Source organism: Muscardinus avellanarius (genome assembly GCF_963383645.1).
Source record: "Muscardinus avellanarius genome assembly, chromosome: 1".
Classification (NCBI taxonomy): domain Eukaryota; kingdom Metazoa; phylum Chordata; class Mammalia; order Rodentia; family Gliridae; genus Muscardinus; species Muscardinus avellanarius.
The window spans coordinates 166,480,454-166,499,784 of record NC_137786.1 but is presented as its reverse complement, the minus strand read 5'-3'; the positions used below and the strand labels follow the sequence as shown (position 1 = coordinate 166,499,784).

General features: G+C 35.7%; 1 protein-coding gene across 7 annotated transcripts in view; it reads right to left on the bottom strand.

Moving 5' to 3' along the window:
• Nucleotides 1-19,331, bottom strand: part of DLG2 (discs large MAGUK scaffold protein 2) — a gene marked incomplete at both ends in the record, with an annotated part of 2,113,672 nt that overhangs the window by 1,645,974 nt on the left and 448,367 nt on the right. For 4 of the 7 annotated variants that reach the window (XM_080704554.1, XM_080704555.1, XM_080704557.1 and 1 more), the window contains one exon: nucleotides 10,590-10,664. The exons of 2 other annotated variants lie outside the window; for them this stretch is intronic. In XM_080704554.1, coding sequence (XP_080560680.1) covers nucleotides 10,590-10,664 — 75 coding nt within the window. Of the gene's footprint in view, nucleotides 1-10,548; nucleotides 10,665-19,331 lie in introns of all 7 variants that reach the window. One more of the 7 variants, XM_080704556.1, reaches the window with a different exon arrangement.

The following is a 19,331-nucleotide window of genomic DNA, read 5'->3' as shown; positions in this document are numbered from 1 at the left end:
CTCACCAAGATGCAATCTAAAATAGCCATCAAAATCAATTAGCATATTTATTTATTTCACATAGGCTGAGAGGTTTATCCAACCCAGACCTGCACAGCATTTTTTTTTTAATTAGGTGTTTGTTCTGAGTCAGTTGAAAATATACGCATCAGCAAGTTAAATATTCAAATGTTTGTATATTTTTTCCCTCCTCAATATAATGTAAAATCTCTACTCCAAGTATGCTCAGGTTCAGGGTTTTGATTACATGCATTTGCTGTACCTTTGGTTGCTGAAGCAGGAGAGTCAGTCCATTAATCCAGCCAGGGAAGGGTTGTGTTTATTAGGCAGGCCTGCGCTCTGTTGCCTGCTGCCAAACAGGACCTCCTTGAGGAACGGCAGCAATTAATGTTCCGTTTCTGTGTCAAGTGTTGTTAAAAGTTTACTTCAGGCCAAAGTTTGTCCAAATATTTTTGTACAATTCCACAGAGGCCTGGGGTAGCAAGAGGCTGCTTTGAGAGGTTTGGCATTGACTCCTGTTCTGTACTAGCAGTACAGATGTGGTTTCATGGAATAGCTTCTCCTGTCTGGACTACCTGAGGCAAAATGTAATGAGGCCAGGCTTAGCAGAATATGAGCACAATTTGAAAGGCAGCAGAATGGTAAGTAGGTATCAGGAAGTCTGATAAGAAACCTTCAAATTTGTTTAGCATAATTCAGCTATTTAAATAACATTTCCTTTTTAACATTTTACTGGTTTACAAAGTAAACACCAAAAAAATTGCATAGAAGATATATTTTTGACAGGTGTAGTGGCACATGCCTGTAATTTCAGTACTAGGGACGCTGAGACAGGAACATAACAGATTCGAGGCCAGCCTCATCACCTTAGCATGACCTTCAGCAACATAGTAGGAATGTTTCAAAATAAAAAGGACTGGGGGTATATCTTGGACATGCCCCTGAGTTCAATTCCCAAAACCAAAAAAGAGAAAGAAAAAAGAGGAGGAGAAATATTTTAAAGGCTATCATTATTACTACTAAAGCTATGTACCCATTCATATGCTGTGTGGCAGTCCATTTTAAAGCTAAGTTGCATGATATACTTATCCCTTCAATGTTGTTGTAGAAAATTGTCCCTTAAGAAGACATGTAAAGTATGAGTTTTTCAAGTGGAATTAATCACTTGAAAGAGCTGTCATTCACACTTCCATATCTGTAACTGGTCTCAGAATAGCCACCAATACTCAAATCAAGAGCACTTGGTTGTGTCTGTATTTGTTCCACAGTGATCTCATCAAATAAAAGAGAATATGACAGATGGGAAAAGGGAAAGGAGGATTCATAGGACATCAATATACTTTGTTATTTAGAAATTTCATCATACTTGTATTGGTGATCACATTCCATAACCAAACAATCATGTTTCCAGAGGCTCTTTTACCTCTCAGAACTGTAAGTCATTCTCCAAAGATACTTTTCAGAAACTTCAAGTAGCCAAAACAAATACAGCAATGGTTCTGATTTCAGAAAAGAATGTCAAAAATATAGAAATCATGATGAAATAAGCTATTATCAGAAAAAATTTCAAAACTTTACGGTGTTTTTCTCTGTAAAAGTCAACCCATTTAAACACTCAAACTCCATACTTAAACAGAGATAAATTGAGAGTAGGCCAAACTCATAGAAAGCTCATGGCTCAAGTGCTTTTGAGCAGCAACATGATCCTAAACAATAACCATCTTGAGAGTTCATTGCCAATAAGAACGTCATGATAACAAAAATATAATGAGTACTTAATATATGTCAGTAAGTTAGAGATATTGCATGTGTTGTCTCCAATTCTGAAATTGAGCTTGCAGGGCATCTATATGTTATTCCCATTGCACAAATGAGAAAAGTATGACAAAGGGAAATTAAAATGCTTCTTCAAGGTCATAAGGGTTGTAAGAGAGAGGAGAGGAGATGTCAACAAGTTCTGCCTGATTTTAAAACCCGTGTTCTTACCACAAAGCAACACTCTCTTCTTTAGTGGTGACTAAAAGATTCAATAGGAAGAATGTTAACCTACACTGAAATGTAATGTAATGCATTTTTATGTAATGCCAATACATAACAGTATACTGTTAATAGCAATAGCTTACCACCAAAACAAATATCCTTGCATCTTTCACTAGGGCTCCCTATTTTGCCAGCAGCTTTTCTTTCCTTCAATACCACTACTTTATCGACCACAAATTCACCCCAGTACCTTAGTTACTCGGGTTGGAGATGGGAAGAACTCACTACCTTGGAAGTTTATACAAACTGAAATATGCTGCTCATTGATCAGAATTACCAAAGAAAGAGGTTCTTATGAACATGAATCTTTCAGAAAATTATAGTTTATCCTTGAAGCATCATACGTGTATTCGTTTTTAACATTTTTAGTGTCTGCAAAATTTTTAGTAACCACCTTTAGAAAATACAATAGTAGGCTGGGCGTGGTGGCACACGCTTGTAATCCCAGAATTTGGGAGGCTGAGACAGGAGGATTAATGTTTGTGGACAGCCTCAGCTACTTAGTGAGTCCATTTGCAACTCACTGAGACCTTGTTTCAAAATAAAGAATAAAAAATAGGGCTTGGGGTGCAGTTTGAAGGTAGAATGTCCCTGGGTTCCATCCCCAGTACTGAAAAATATACAGCAGTAATGCTTATGCTTATGTCTTCAAAAAGGCTTTATACATAATTTTGGTTTTATATTTGTTGATTTGTGAACAACATTTACGAATGTTAGTTTATAGGCTATAATATACAAATTGCCCAGTACTGAATTATCTCATAGAGTAAAAGAGCTTGTTCTTGTTTTTAATGTTTTTTTTCCTCCTTGTTGTTAGATTACATTTCTCATAGCTGCTAATGCAGCAGGCTTTAGTGATATTATCTTTTGAATTTCCATATACATGTTATAATTATATGGATTTCCTCATGGGTTAGGTAATAAGATTGCCATGCTTATTACAGATATATCTAAATAGGCTTGAAAAGAAGATATGATGGGTCTCTCATGTTCAAATACATGTGCCTGAAATAGTAAGAAGACAACACAGTAAAATCACAGAATACTTAGTAAATAAGGTATGAAATTGAAATATTGATTTTGTCTACTTCAACATGTTTAGTTATTTCCAAATTATTCTCAGCTTATGCCATATAATTAAGGTTGAGGAGAACAGATAAAGATAAATGGAATAGAAAGGATAGTCCGTAAGTAAACATTTACATTTCAACAAGAACATAAGACAGTTCAATGGTAAAAAAAATTGGATCTTTCAACAAACAAAACTAGAATACTTGGATATTCATATGTGCCATACATAGAAATTAACTCAAAATGGATGATAAAACCTAAATGTGAGAGCTTAAACTATAAATATTTGAGAAGAAAATATAGTAGTACATCCATATGGCCCTGGATTATGTATGACCTTCACCAAAAGAACAAGTCACCAAAAGAAAATAAATTAGAATATATCCAAACTTAAAACTTTTATACATCAAATACCACTACTGGTAAATAAGTCCACAGAATAGACAAAATATTTGTAAATTATATATTAGAAAAGAAAGATATATCCAGAGCATATCAAGAATTCTTAAAATTCATTAATTAAAAAAGATAAAATGGCCGGGCATGGTGGCACACTCTTGTAATCCCCACGCTCGGGAGGTGGAGACAGGAGGATCACATAGGGTCGAAGCCAGCCTTGCTGGCTTAAGAGACCCTGTTTCCAAATAAAAAAATATAAAATAGGTCTGGGAGTGTAGCCCGGAGGTAGAAGGGTTTCCAGGAACCTCAGTACCACACACACACACACACACACACACACACACACACACACACACACACACACACAAGGGATCAGCAGAAAGAGGTAAAAGAAACTATCCATTGTATCAATTTCATCTTCCTCATATTTTCCTTGAATTGGAATCCGGACTACAACAAAATTAGGACCAGAGCCATCTCACAGAGCCCACATTTCTTAAAATGTACTGTGCTACTTCTGAGATAATTTACCCTCTGGGTTTTTTATTTTCTAACCCGATGGCCACCACCTATATGGCCAGATACACTCTAATCCCAGAGCCCACCAATTGAAGGTCCTGTACTCTGTAATTTTCTATAATTTTCCTAAAACTATGATCATCTGATAATGTCCTGACTGTTCATTCTATAAGAAGACTGCTGATAGTATGAAAACCTTGCCCTAAAACATAAAAATTATATCCAATGTTTAGAAAAAATACTCATCAAAACCACTCTTGGTGTAATTTCTCAGCAGCAGAATAAGCCCAGTGGGTGCTATCTTCATATGAACTCTAGAAACACGCAGAGAACAGACACAACACTATTTCATGCCGGGTTAGATGTTTCCAGGTGCCACTGTCTGGGTATTTCAGTGGGCTGTTTACAAAATTAGGTCACACAGTACACACTATAAAAAAAAAAAGTGGTGGAAGAGATACAAAAGAAGAAGGACCCCCTTTAGGACTATTACAGAACAGCACTTGCACATTGTATTAACTGGTTTCAATTAGAATGAATGATCCTGACTGTGGGTAATGTGAGGTGGTCTGGGAGAACATGCTGAAACAATTAACACTTTAAAAGAACAGCTCTAGTTTCTATGTTGAGTGTCTGTTTTATTGATTTCTCATAAAAGAGAAAAATTGCTTTCATAATCTAAAGAGACATAGCAGGAAAATGTTAAAATGTTTTTAAATAAAAAGAAGTACCTGTACAAAAAAGTGGCTTCATATTACTCAGAATACAAACATCTCCTGTTAACCTGACACTCCTATCCTATCAGTTTCTGCTGGTAAGAGAGCAAAAAGACTATTTTCAAGAGTTGCAGGATTTCTCCTTTTGAAAGCTTAAAAAGTTGTATATTAATTCCTGAAACTTTTCCCTGTCCTAGCCTGAATGCTCTTCTGAAAAAAAACCCTCCTACACAAATCTAAATAAGTACCCCTAAATTAATTACAAGTCATTGCCTGTTATGCTCCTCTCGACAACTCTACCTGCCCTATCGACTCTTGTCTGGAAAGATCTGTTCTTTTCTCTCTTTCCTCCCAGCATTTATCAAGTGATCACTATGGGTCAGATACTATGTTAACACTTGCTATGCATTATCTCATATAAATCTCAAGATTTTCTCCTATTGCACATAAACTCAGAGAAATTGAGTAAATTGTTGTATGACTAATAAGTGGCAGAGTTAATATTTTACAGAAATCTTAATTTTAAAGCATATACCCTTAACTTTGATCAAATGCTACACCTTTTATCTTCCAAACTCCATCTTAAGGCATCTTTCTATTCCAAAAAACAAGTTTTTGTATAGACCATTCTTATAGAATATGTTAGCAGTAATTACTATTTGTATGTGCATTTCTAGCTATACATTGAGAAATGTACAGTTGAGTTACAACTATATGTGCTCAGTGCTTCAGTGAATAAATGAGAGGTGATGTAAAGTGCACTTTTCTAAATTGAAAATACTTATGTTATTTTTTGAGAAGGGAATAGAGTGGGAATTGGGTAAGGGCTAATTAGGCGATGTGTACATGTATGTCTCCAACATCTTTTATCCTATTAAGATGTATGACTACAATGTACCAATAAGATAAATAAATAAATAAATAAATAAATAAATAAATAAAACTAGGTAGTGATGATGAACACCAATAAACAGCTTATAAATATACTAAAAATAAAATAAAATATTCCACACATTTACTTAAGAGTGAATGTTACATAATAACATGTAGATATAGTTCTACCTTTGATAAGCTCTAAAATAACAGAGACTATTTTCAACTTATCTTTGAAAAATTTCTCTCCAAGTGTTATCCTTAATTCCTAGTTTCTAAGGGGTATAAAAATTTGTAGAGCAGCAAAACAATTACCCTAGTCCAACCATGTATATTTATATATTATATATTTAATCAATAAAATCATACATAAAGCCAGGCGTGGTGGCGCACGCTTGTAAACCCCGTGCATGGGAGGCGGAGACAGGAGGATCGCACAGGTTTGAAGCCAGCTGCACTGGCTTAAGAGACCCTGTTTCCAAATTTTAAAAAGTATAAAAATAGGTCTGGGAGTGTAGCCCGGAGGTAGAAGCGTTTCCAGGAACCTCAGTAAAACACACACACACACACACACACACACACACACACACACACACACAATCATACATTAAGCCATGTCTAAGTAATGCCTATTTTGAGTTTAATCCTTAAAATGATTAAACCCATGAAGAGGCTACAGCCACACTATGGCAGCAGCCACTAAGGCTCCTACAGCTGGTCTAACCAAGCATTCTTTATTTCCAATTGTCAGGAGCTAATTCTTAGACTAGGTCATTTTAGATTCAGAGATATGTCTATCTTCATCCAAGGCTCAGAAAGTGTGGGCATTTTCTCAGATGTTTAATAAGTGACAGAGACTTGGCTAAGTACTGTGTCATATTCATGGTCATACAAATTAATGAGGCATACAACCCGATTAAATTTATAGTGTAGGAGTAAAGGATGGTATCGTTTCAGTGTTTAATGTGGCCATACAATGAAAGATAAACAAATAAACTGTCACAACTCTCACTAGGGAAGATACTTCATTTGTAGTAATTCAGGATTTTGGCCCATGTTTCTGTATAATTATTGGGGGTAAAATTTCTTTTCAGCTCAAACCCTAATCTGTACATTATTGTTCTAGCTAAAAAAAGAGAAGTCTTTAAAAAAAACAAAGTCTCAGACTCGTGATTGCAGAAAACATCCAGAGAGAGAGAGAGAGAGAGAGAGAGAGAGAGAGAGAAGAGAAGAGAAGAGAAGAGAAGAGAAGAGAAGAGAAGGAAAGAGAGAGAGAGAGAGAGAGAGAGAGAGAGAGAGAGAGAGAGAGAGAGAGAGAAGAGAGAGAGAGAAAGTAGAGAGACTGAACAGATAGATAGTAATAGAAGACATTTTCAAGGCAATATGTAACTGGTGACAAGCATCTGCAAAGCAATTTGGAGAGAGGGTTTCTTAGGAAAACCAATGATCAATGTTCTGCACTTAAAATAAACTTGGGGCAAATGCACACGTTAAAGACCAAGCATTTTTTAGAAAGAGTAATAAAGCCCAATTACAATGAAGCAATCATTTCGGAGAAGAACACCAAGGGGCAAAAATAGGGTGGTGGAGAAAAGAATGTAGGAAAGAATCAAGTGATCTTGAAAAATGTGCAACAATACTAGAGACTGTCATTCATTGTGCATATAAGAATGTTCACTTATTTATAACCTGATTCAGTCCTTTGCAGGATTGGAGACAGTCAAAACATTCTCTTAAGCTTGTGAAGCTATAATTCTTATTATTTCCTGAGAAATAAGAAAATGAAAATTGATACCAGAATGACTTTACAAAGCACGTGCAGTTTTTTGTTATATAAATCTGTATATGTTATCTGGTTAACTGCCCATATTCCTGATTCTATACTGTATATCAAGTCATTCTCAAATTATTCTTTGGTCATTTTTATTTACCCAAGTATTAAAAATTGTCAGATATTTGGAATGAATGGGCTATTATAAATTATCAAAATTTCAGTGTTCTGAATGCTTTGATCTGAAACTACTATTTATTACATTAGCCTTTGGGGGTGGGGAGACAGAAGTTGGAGGCTCAATAAATGTGGCTCATGGGTGTGTTAGCTAACGTTTCTTTTTTCTTCTTTGTTGTCAGAAAATTAACAAACAATTTTCTGATAAAATAAAAAACAAGATGTTTTCATTTTAAAGTAACTTATGATTATCAATAGGCCATTAGGACATTTTACAGAATCAGAAAGATTTGAGTAATTAAACCTCAGAAGGGCAGCTCCAGATGTCCCAATACCTGAGGTCTATAGAATTTTTTCTGAAGTATTATTAATCATATGATTCAATACTAGCGACTGTGTGGTACCTCCCTAGAACAAATTTCAGGTTCTTGTGAACCAAAATCTTCTGTCAATATGGGAATCAGTCAACTATGGAAAGAATAGCCTCATACAGTCCAAACATTACCAGCAGGAGCTCACCTCTGTGGACTTAGGGTTACAAACAAAAAAGCAGATCATTACATATGGCAGACAGTGTCTGCTCCACTAAAAGACACAATATGCTTAAATAAATGGCAAAGAAAATGTATGAATCCAGTAGCTCCCAATTCCATGGCAGAAGTTGAAGGAAACATCTCCTTTCTGATGCTCTCACATGACCAAAGAACTGAGAATCAGATTTTAATATCAGCATTTTAACATGTGATTTTCAGAAAGAATGTTAAAATGTAGCCATTTATTCAGTGCTTAAAATCTGAGTAGAAATAGTAGAAATCTAATCTGGGATCCCCAAATTTGGTTTTAAATTCAATGGCATACTGAAGGGTTAACTATTCAAAAGACTGAATTCTGCTTGCAGCAACCCTATACAAGTTTAATTAATTGACAATATTATTTTATTTAGAGCTGTGGAGTAGAGTACCAACTGCTATTCAGAAATTGTTATTGGTGTTATTTGTAGGTATGTTTGATTTAAAAATTAAGAATATCACCATACTCGTGTTTGTATCACCAACAATGGCATACTACCAGATATAGATGAATGAAATTGTTAAATTTTGTCAAGTTTGAAAACAAAAGCTTAAAAAAGCACATATGCTCTGAGAGAAGTATAATAGAACCTATGAAAGTAAAAAAAATCAAAATAAGCTAAAATAAGCTAAAATAAATAACAACTATTTCTTTTTACCGATTGAAACTCACTGTCTTAAACTCCTTTTTGTTGTGAATAACACAATACCACAGACTTAGTAAGTCATGAAAAAAGAGGTTTATTTTAGCTCATAGTTGGTGGTCCAAGATCAAGGGTCCATACTCATGATAGCCTTCTTGCGGGCATAATACCTAAACAACAGTGGATGTCGCATGGTGAGACACAGTGCACCTGTGTCCCTCTCTCTCTTCTTATAAATCCATCAGTATGTAATCATGGTGACCTGATGTACAGTTCCTAACTCTAGATAACACAGTTGCATTTAGGCTTTTACCCTCTTAATGCCTCACAGTGGGGGTTCAATTTCTAAATGAATTTTAGGAAGAAACAAACCATGTTCAAACCATAGCACTTACTACAGATATCAACAGAATAAGATTCAAAATTGATCCTACACCTAACAGAGCTCCTTCTACCATGGAGTAGGGATCTTCTGAATCCAGACACACAGGACCCTGATGAGCATATAATCTCCTTGGATAAATAAACACATGAATCTGAAATTATGAGCTAGTATCATTAGGGATACAATAAAAGGAGCGTTTGATGAAGAAACAAAATTATTTAAACTCATCCTTTCCCTGGCATCCACAGCATCCCTAAGCATGCACTCCCCTCTGGCCATCTGCTTATGAAAGTGTGACATTTTTATTCTCCAAGTCTCTGGCAAGTCTGGGCTGCTTCTGCACTGCAGGAATCCCTCCAAAATTTAGCAAACTCATCTCCTTCACTAGAGGTGATACCACCTTCTCCTTGCCCCAAAGATAAACAAAAACAAGGAAGGAGGCTTTGTACCTGGCATGACCTGAATGATAAGCAGCCTCCCTGATGCCCAGTGCCTGATCACAGTCTTAAGTCCTGTCCAGGCAGCTCAGCTGCACCTTTCAGTAGCTTTTACAACCATAATGGATGTAGATATTAAAAAATGCTTCACATGTCACTTTTACATTGCCTGCAAGGAGGGTCAAATGAGGGGAAGGCCCGAAAAGTACCTAAGTAATTTCTTGCCTCCGTCGCACACACATTATTACATGACAGGCAAATTGTCAGTGATAGCACACAGAATTCCCAGAGGAACCATTGTCATTTCTAGAAGGCAGTACATGCATAAGAGAGTATCATACAAATCAGCCATTTTCTTCATTTATTTCAGAGCATAGTGTAGTAGAGCAAATACAAGAAAGGTGACATAGGGTATCTGAGATCTACTGCCAGCCCCACAATTGATGTACTATTCTTATTCCTTTTGCATTTAAGTCTCCCATCTGTAACACAAGGATAATGACATAGTACCTGTTTGTTTCCAAGGCACTTGAAAATTCTCTGATAGAAGATCTCACACAAATGCAAGAGACTATTATTACATCAGGAAGACTTGAAAATTGCAAGCCTGTTTACTCATCACTATTAAGCAGTCAACAGAACAATGATAGAAGAGAAAACATCCCTCTTTAAGGCATCTAAAATCAAATAGTGCTGAATATGCAGCTATTTGGAAAAAATATATGTGCAAATATATTCATTTTAATGACCATCCAAATCAAACTCATCGATAACCCATTTAGAGAAATCCTTCACAAATTATCCTGACTCTGAAAAAAATGCACAGAATCCCTAATACACAGCTTTTAGAAAAGACATTTTCTCCTTTCAAAAGGTATACTCTACCTCAGAATTTCAGACAGTATTCTATCTCATTCCACCAACAATTTTTTTTAAAATAAAGACACTTTTCCTTCAATGTGGCCAATCTTGGAATAATAAAACTTACGGTACAGTGGTGGACAGGCATCCAACCTGGGGCTTCCACCGAACAATTCTGGGCTGGGCATTTGCCTTGGTTTTGCTGCAAATAAGTTAAAAAAATGATGTTATGTTCCATACATTATGTGTAGCAATATATACTAGCTGACACATTTATTATCAATATGTTTATTACCATATTTATAAGCATTGCAGAAGCTTTTGAGATTTTTTTTTCTGGTGCAGTGCTGCAGAAAACTAGGTATGCAATTTCTCCTCTTATCAAGCCATAAGAAATTATCTCTTGCTTTTTTTTTATTACTCTAAGGACTCAATTTCTATCACCAGGTGTCCTTAGCAGCTGGCCTTCGAGGCCCCAGTGGGAGCCATCTGAGAGATCTAACCCAGAGGCCGAACTGTTCTACTTTCTTCCAGGCTCCCAGACAACACGGATACATCCTGTACCCTTATGAGATCAACTGAGTGAAGGTATAGAAAGACTTGTTTATTTACCTCCTCTACCCAATTGCAAGCTAGTGGCATTGATTCTCTCTGAGGTATTTCATACAAGTCCAGAATGTTGAGTTGAAAGGGATAAATCGTTGAGTCCTTTTTTGTCACATCAGAAACTAAGGTGCAGATAAATGAAGCCACTTGCTTAAAAAGCAAGAAGTTTGGTATTCTAAACCATTTTCCAGACTCTTCTTTCTGCATAAGTAATTTTAGTTTTCCTATTCTTATTGTAATTCTTTCCAATTGACTTCTCATTGGCCATTTAGAAAAAATGAAGTATTTTCCTTTAATAATATTTCATTCTGGTAATAAGGATAACTTCTAGGGGGAATTCTTGTAAAACATCATTTGTTTCCTTTTATACATAATGTGAATGCAGGTATTCTGATAATGTCAGTCATCATTGTGAAAACCACAACTGTTCTTCAGTGCCATCCATTTTTCTGAAAATGAATTTTTCTTTATTCATTCATTCATCAGTTGATACACACCTAGGTTTCATACCTAGACTATTGTGAATTGTGCTGCTATATACATGGGTATGCATGGATCAATATGGTATTCTGACTTTGCTTTGGAAAGATACCAAGGAGTAGTACAACTAGGTCATTTTGGAGAACATCATAGCTGAGATTAGCCAGACTCGGAAAATCATGGGCCACACATTTTCTCTCATATGTAGAAGCTATGAGAAAAAATAGGAAAAAGAAGGAATGTCATGAAAACAAGGGTTCAGACCAGTAGAGAAGTAGAAGAGAATAGGAGAGGGAAGAGTAAAGGGAAAATGAAAGCTTTGGAAAGAAAATAGATTAAATGTTGTTATGCGCAATCATAAACATATGGCTATTAATCACACAATCAGGTACAGGGAGGGAACAGGGTGGAGGGGTAGCATTGTGAGAAAAGAAACACACCTAGTAATATTGTGTGCTATACAAATGTATCATTTTCAATCTTACTAATGATACATGACTATAATGTACCCATAAAATTTTTACAAAAAGACAAGTGATTTATTGAACTACTAAATTGCCAGGAATCATTGTGGACCTACTATATTATGACTAGTCCCCATAAGAGACACTGATATAAGTATTCTTATATCTGTTTTGTAGGGGAAAGAACTGAGGCTTAGAAAGGTTAAGCAACTTGCCTAAAAATCACCTTGCTAGGAAGCAGCAGAGCAGAAAATATAGCAAGAATGGGGCTTACCCAGTTGCCCAGGCACGTTCTTTCTTTAAAAAGAAGCTGCTTCGCCAGGCGTGGTGGTACACGCTTGTAATCCCCATGCTTGGGAGGTGGAGACAAGAGGATCACGCAGGTTCGAAACCAGCCGAGCTGGCTTAAGACCCAGTTTCCAAATAAATGTATAAAATAGGTCTGGGAGTGTAGCCCAGAGGCAGAAGGGTTTTCAGGAACTTCAGTACCACCAAAAAAAAAAGAAGAAGAAGAAGCTGCTTCTGTTTTCTTTAATTGTCTATCAATTTAATGAAGTTTAAGGCATGTCATTATCCAACCTATGATCCTAACATTTCTCACTTAACAAAGTAAGATACTAAATTCAATGTTCCTACCATTCTAAGACATTACGTGTATGATATGTACACTTTTTAGAGCAACCTGTATTGAGGTGATCTATTTTTAAGGCATCACTAAGCTCTGAAGTGTTATGTGAGTGATTGTGGATAAAGTCACTATAAAAATAAACTTAGATCATCAATCTCTATGCTCAGCTTTGTTGGTTAAAATATGACGTGCTGTACCAGCAGGGTACATAAGGTGCTCTGGACTGCTGTCAGATAAGCAGAATTTCAAGGCAAGTTTGACCACATGCTCACCATCATGAGATGCTCTCCTGGCAGTTACATCTGTAAAACAAGGTTAGTATCTGGCCTAATTCACAGGAATGTTACCAGGGTAGGTTTAGATTCACTCAGATCATTACCACAACTTACAAAGATGGATGTTAATGAGAACACAATAAGTCACACAAGATTTTTTCCTATTTTCATAGCTTAAGTTATATAAAAAACATAATTTATCTACATGTGAGGTTAAGCCTTGCGAAATTCAAAAGCATTATGAAAATGTTATTAATTATTATTTCTAGTTAATGCTAGATGGTTAATAGTGAGGAATATCTCCTTTATAATAATTTACAATCATCACTGTTGTTAATAGTAATAATAAACTTATATTTAGAGTGTATGTATCTTTATGAGGCACATGGTAAAGAGCAAAGTTCAATAAATAAGTGAACTGTGCTTGAGTAGAGGAATATAAGTACTAGTAAAATATGATGGATGCATAAATAAAATGTGTTTGGACTTCTATGGGTAAATAACACAGAGTAAAGAAAAGTGGAAATCTGTGTGAGTCCATCTCATCTCTTATTCTAATATTACATGATTCTAGACACTAACGGCTTCCTACTAGTGTTATAAACAAGCAAACTGGTCCTATGATTATACCAAGCCAGACTAATAAAAAAAAAGCCTACTGAAAACAGATGCCACATGAACATTAATCACTTCTAAGTCCATAGTGTGTGGCCAGAAAAATAAAAGATTAGAATAGACGTTAGGGTCTTGGATTTCAGGATAGTGTTCCCATTATTCCATCCATGTAATATTGGGAATGTCACTCTTAACACTTTTCTCATCTGTAAAATGAAAGGGTTGTGTTAAATATGTGCCTCAGTATGGAGAGAGGGAGTGCTGGATTTACCCATAGATATTATCCAAACTACATATTCATCCCAAGAATTTAATATGTTATTTCTACCAAAGTTTGTTCTTACCCTAAAGCTAAAAGCCTCTCTTATACTGATTTGACAAATCAGTGGTTAGAGCCTTAGAAATACCAATAAGAAATGGTAATTTTCCCATGAATGTGAATGATAGAAAACTACTAGGCCAGATGGTCTAAAAGAGCCTCCCAGTTAAGTATGGCTATTGAAAATTCCAGTATGTTTTATCCATCACTTCACTTAAAAAGGATAAGATTTAACAGGTCAAGAGAACTGCCCCAGTATATGGGGAAGTAAATAGCTTAGAATACTCTTCTTCCTAGATGTTTTCTTTCTCTTTCTTCAGCATCTTTCTTTAAATATTTAATGTATGTACTGTGGCATGACAGAGCCTGGAACAGTACACATGGTAGCTCCTCACTGGCAGATTCCAAGTCCTTCAAAAGCCACTTGAGTCAACATGAACACTAGAAGAAAGGACTCTACACCTTTAGTTTAACTAGAGCCCCAAATCAAGAGGGAACATTAGAATTACCCCAAGGAACATTCTAGATCTCCAGGCAAACACTTGGGATATAAATTGGTGACAGATTTAAAAAGCTCTAAAAATAGAGCTTTTTCTTACCTTTCTTTTCCACTCACTTACCCAGGATATTTATACTTATTGATTATTGATACCTAACTTGATCAGGATTCAGGAATCTACAATGCTGACCTTAAAAAATAAGCCCTTAAGATAACATACTATCAGTAGGTTTGGGTCCTTTAAAAATAGATTGATCTCTCCAAAGTTCTTACCTTTCTTGTCTTTATCTGACTTTAACATCTTGACATTTATCATTGAATAATATCCTGAGAAAATAAGCCAAATTTGCTCATCATTACACCTCAGATTGATTACATAAAATATGAAAGTATGAAAATTTTGTATATTTACACATATTTGATAATAAAAATTTTAAAGATTATTCTCAGCCCATCTCATCCCCAGAAAGAATGGGAAACTTTTTGGGCATAAAGGGTTTATGTCAGTTAGAGTACATTGGAGTTTATGAGGTGATTATGTAGACATTTATCCATTTAATCCTCAGAAAAAACTTGTGTGTAGCAGGATAAGAACTTATTGGTTCAAATGAAATGTTGGCCTAAATGTTCCATTCAAAGTAGCATGTCCGGCTGGGCATGGTGGCGCACGCTTGTAATCCCAGCATTCCGGAGGCTGAGACAGGAGGATCGTGGTTTGCAGACAGCCTCAGCTACTTAGTGAGGCCCTCTGCAACTTAGTGAGACCATGTTTCAAAATAAGAATAAAAAATAGGGCAGGTGGCAGAGCTTGGAGGTCAAATGCCCCTGGGTTCCATCCCCAAACCCGCAAAAAAAAAAAAAAAAAAAAAATAGCATGTTCTTCTGAAAGCAGAATCAGAGAGAAAATATTCTCTATTGGTCTAATGTTCACAGTCAAATGATCTCATAATCTTAGTTTTTCTGAATTGGGAAGTATTTCATGATAACTCTATATACATTGATTTATTCATTTTGCACTTGTCAAACATGTATTACATGGATGGTATCATGTCAAATATATAGAGAAATAGTAAAAGTAAATAATAATCCTAGCTATCAAAAACTCTCAACCTTTTAAAATATATAATGCAATGTGTTAAATGTAAAACAAGGTTAAATACTAGGACCATTCACTCATTAATTTAGTTGTCAACAAAGATTTACTGAGAAATTACTATGTACCAGATATTTTGTAAGGAATAATGGCATACCAGGGAAATAATCTGTCTAAAGAAGTTCTCAGTCTAAGGAAAAAGACTTATAAAGACAGTTATAAAGAAATGTTTCTGATATGGAATAAATAAAACATGAAATAAGCAGATTAAAAGACCCATGTTTAACATTTTGGGGGCAGGAATAGGGGATGAAGAAGGATCAAGGAAAATCGCACAGGAATAAAGGTTGGAGGATAGGTAAGTCAGGAAGGATGTTTTAGGAAAGATCCTTCAGCCTTGTAAAGCTTGTAGATGGTCAAAGGGGTGGGGAGGAGAGGGCCTTCTAGGCTAAGGGTTCAGCATACAGTATCTGATAGTGTTTCATCAAGGCACTGATGGCCATACTCAAGGACTCTCCATTGTGGGACTCAGAAGCCTGTGATTGAAGGGAAAGGATTGTCCTGCAGCACACAGAGAGATGACTTCAGCCTTTCCTCTCATTATCTCTACGTCATATGACTCTGAATGGTGTGCAGGATGTGAATAACTGAGTTATAGCAGGAAGTGGACATAGAAGGATGATGAGCTGATCCTATAAAACAGACAAGAGGCTCTCAACTCTCAAGAATTCATCTTTGATAAGCACTTTAGCTGTTTAGTTTGTCTGTTCTGAGATTCTAACATGTTTAACATGAAAAAAAGAGGCCAAAATGTGATATCGAAAGGGCAGAACTAAATGTTTTTTTTGTATGATAGACTGACAATGGCATCCAATGATGTGTCTGCAAAAGAACTGGAAGTACCATGTACTTTACCAATGAAATGAGTAATAATCATAAAGCATTAATTAATATAAACAATACTTGAGTTGATTTTTATTATGAAAATTATTAAGATACTGTTTTTACTTTTAGCCCAGCATACTCTCTAAAACATCAAGAGTTAGGGGAGCCAAAGCAATTTGGAGCAATAAGAATCAGGCTGGAGGCCACACGATGTGTGATTTAAAATCATACTACAGAGTCATAGTAATAAAAACAGCATGATATTGGCAAAAAGACACATAGACAAGTGGAACCAGAATAGAAGACACAGAAAAAGATCCTTATACTTATGGCCAGTTGGTTTTCACACACACACACAAAAAAAACCCAAATCATATGCTGGAGAAAAGATAGCTTTTTAAACAAATGGTGCTTGGAAAATTATTATCTACTTGTAGAAGAACAAAATTTAGAACTCAATCTATCACCCTGCTCAAGAATCAACTCAAGATGTATCAAAGACCTAGTAATTAGACCAGAGAATCTGTAATTATAAGAAAGCACAAAACCGACTTTCTTACGTATAGGTACTCGTAGATACTTCCTCACAGAAAGACTCCCAGTGCTCAGAAAACAAAAAAGAGATTCAGTAAAGGGATAGCAGTGTGTTAAAACTTTTCTGTGCAGCAAAGAAAACAATCAAGAGTCTGAAAAGAGAGTCTACATACTGTGAGAAAATATTTGCCAGCTACTCCTTTGATAGAAGACTGATGTCTAGAATATACAAAGAACTTGAAAAACTTAGCACATAAAATAACAAATAAACCAATAAAATGGGCAATTGGAAGAAATACAGATACCATCCAATTAGCTCCCCTTTTTTCACAAAGATATGTAATTCCAGAGCAAGATGTTAGAGAAAAAAAGGAAATAAAAATTTGGCAATATAGGTAGAAATACATGCACAGGATGGTATATTGGAAGTCCTAAGACCCCAAGATATAATAAAACCGAGGTCCCAAAGTAGGTGCTAAGGACACGTACAATTTTCAAATAAAATAAGCTAAGGACCATGTTCAGGACTCTGACACTTTATCTATGATGAGGACACACAATAATATAGAAAAGGAGAGAATTTCTTAGAAAAGGGATTTAAAGGGCTCATTTTTATTCTGCAACTAGTTAAGAGGCCTCAATGAAGCAGCATCTAGAGTTGAATATAACTTCTTTGGACTTCAGAAGCCAGTACACTGAGATTTGACTTGTGCCTGAGAAGTTTAACCAATGAGATGGCATGAAAAATTGGTTATTGAGTGAAAAGAGATGGCATCCTCTGGGTCAGTATGCTATTCAGAGTTTGTAAGGCAAAAGATCTATTCTAGAAATGTGGGGTCCACTAAGACAACTCTTTACATATGATGGACTGGGGTGAAACTTAAGGGTAAAACTTAGGGGTAAATAAATATATCTTATAGGATAGAAGGAAGTCAAATTATCCCTGTTTGTAAATAATATGATTCTATCGAGAAAAACCTAAAGACTCTACCAAAAAACTATTGGAGCCAATAAGTAAATTCAGTAAAGTAGCGTTATATACAATCGACATACAAAACTTGGTAGCTTTTTTATACATGAAAGTTGAAATCGCCGAGAAATAAATGAGGACAATAATCTCACTCACAATAAATAGGAAATAAATAAGATAAAATACTTATGAGTAAATATAATCAAGATTCCATTTCACTCTAGTTAAAATGGTTATCATAAATCAAAACCAATAATAATAATAATAATAATAATAGATGCTTGTGAAACTGCAGAGAAAAAGGAATGCTTCTACACTATTGGTGTAAATGCAAATTAGTACAGCCATCATGGAAAACAATATGGAGTTTCCTCAAAAAAACTAAAAACAGAACTAGCACATGATATAGTTATCCCACTTCTAGGTATATAGCTTAAAGAAATGAAGTCAACATACAAAAGAGATATCTGTTCACCTATGTACCTTCTGGTGTTATTCACAATAGCCAACCTATAGAATTAGCTTACCTGTCCATCAACAGATGAGTGAAAGAAAACACAGTACATATACACAATATATTACTCAGTCATAAAGAATAAAATACTCTTTTTCAGAAAAGTAAACTGAAAGATAGCATGTTATGTGGGATAAACCAGACACAGAGAGACACATACCACATATATCCTTCCATACGTAAAAAACAAATAAAAATGGTAACCTGAAAGTAGAAGAGGGACTTATAAAGAACTGGGAAAGGGGACAAGGAGAGGGGAGAGAGAGAGAGAGGGAAGAATGGGCACAATCAATGCATAATATGTGCATATATGTGAATATAACAATGACTCCCATTCATATGTGTCAATAATTAGAACGTCAAACAAGAAATACAACATCTACATCATAAGAGATTTAGTCAGAAGGTCCCAGACCAAGAGACTTCCAGAGAGCCAGAAACATTTTCCCATCAGAGAAAAGGTTAGAAGCCTTTTTGGGTTAAAATCTCAGTTCCAGCTGGGTGTGGTGGCGCACGCTTGTAATCCCCGTGCTTGGGAGGCTGAGACAGGAGGATCACACAGGTTCAAAGCCAGCCTCAGCTACTTAGTGGGGCTCTCAGCAACTTAGTGAGACCCTGTTTTCAAATAAAAAATATATAAAATAGGTCTGGGACTGTAGCCCGGAGGTAGAAAGCCTCTGGGTTCCACCCCCAGTACCACCAAAAAGAAAAAAATCTCAGATCCACTATTTATTAGCAAATGAACCTAATAAATTGCTTATCCTCTCTTTGCCTCAGTTATGAAGATTAAAGGTGTTAATATGAGGAAAACATTCTGCACTATTTTCTATACACTATGTAAAGGTCAGCAGTTTTTTTTTGTTGTTGTTATTAGTGTCATTATCACTGTGTATCAGGGTCAGAGAACAAGAGGCACAAACATGCCAGTCCAATAAGAATCTTTTTCTCTCCTTTTCTTTTTTTCCTCTTATGTGCCAAAGTTGCTTG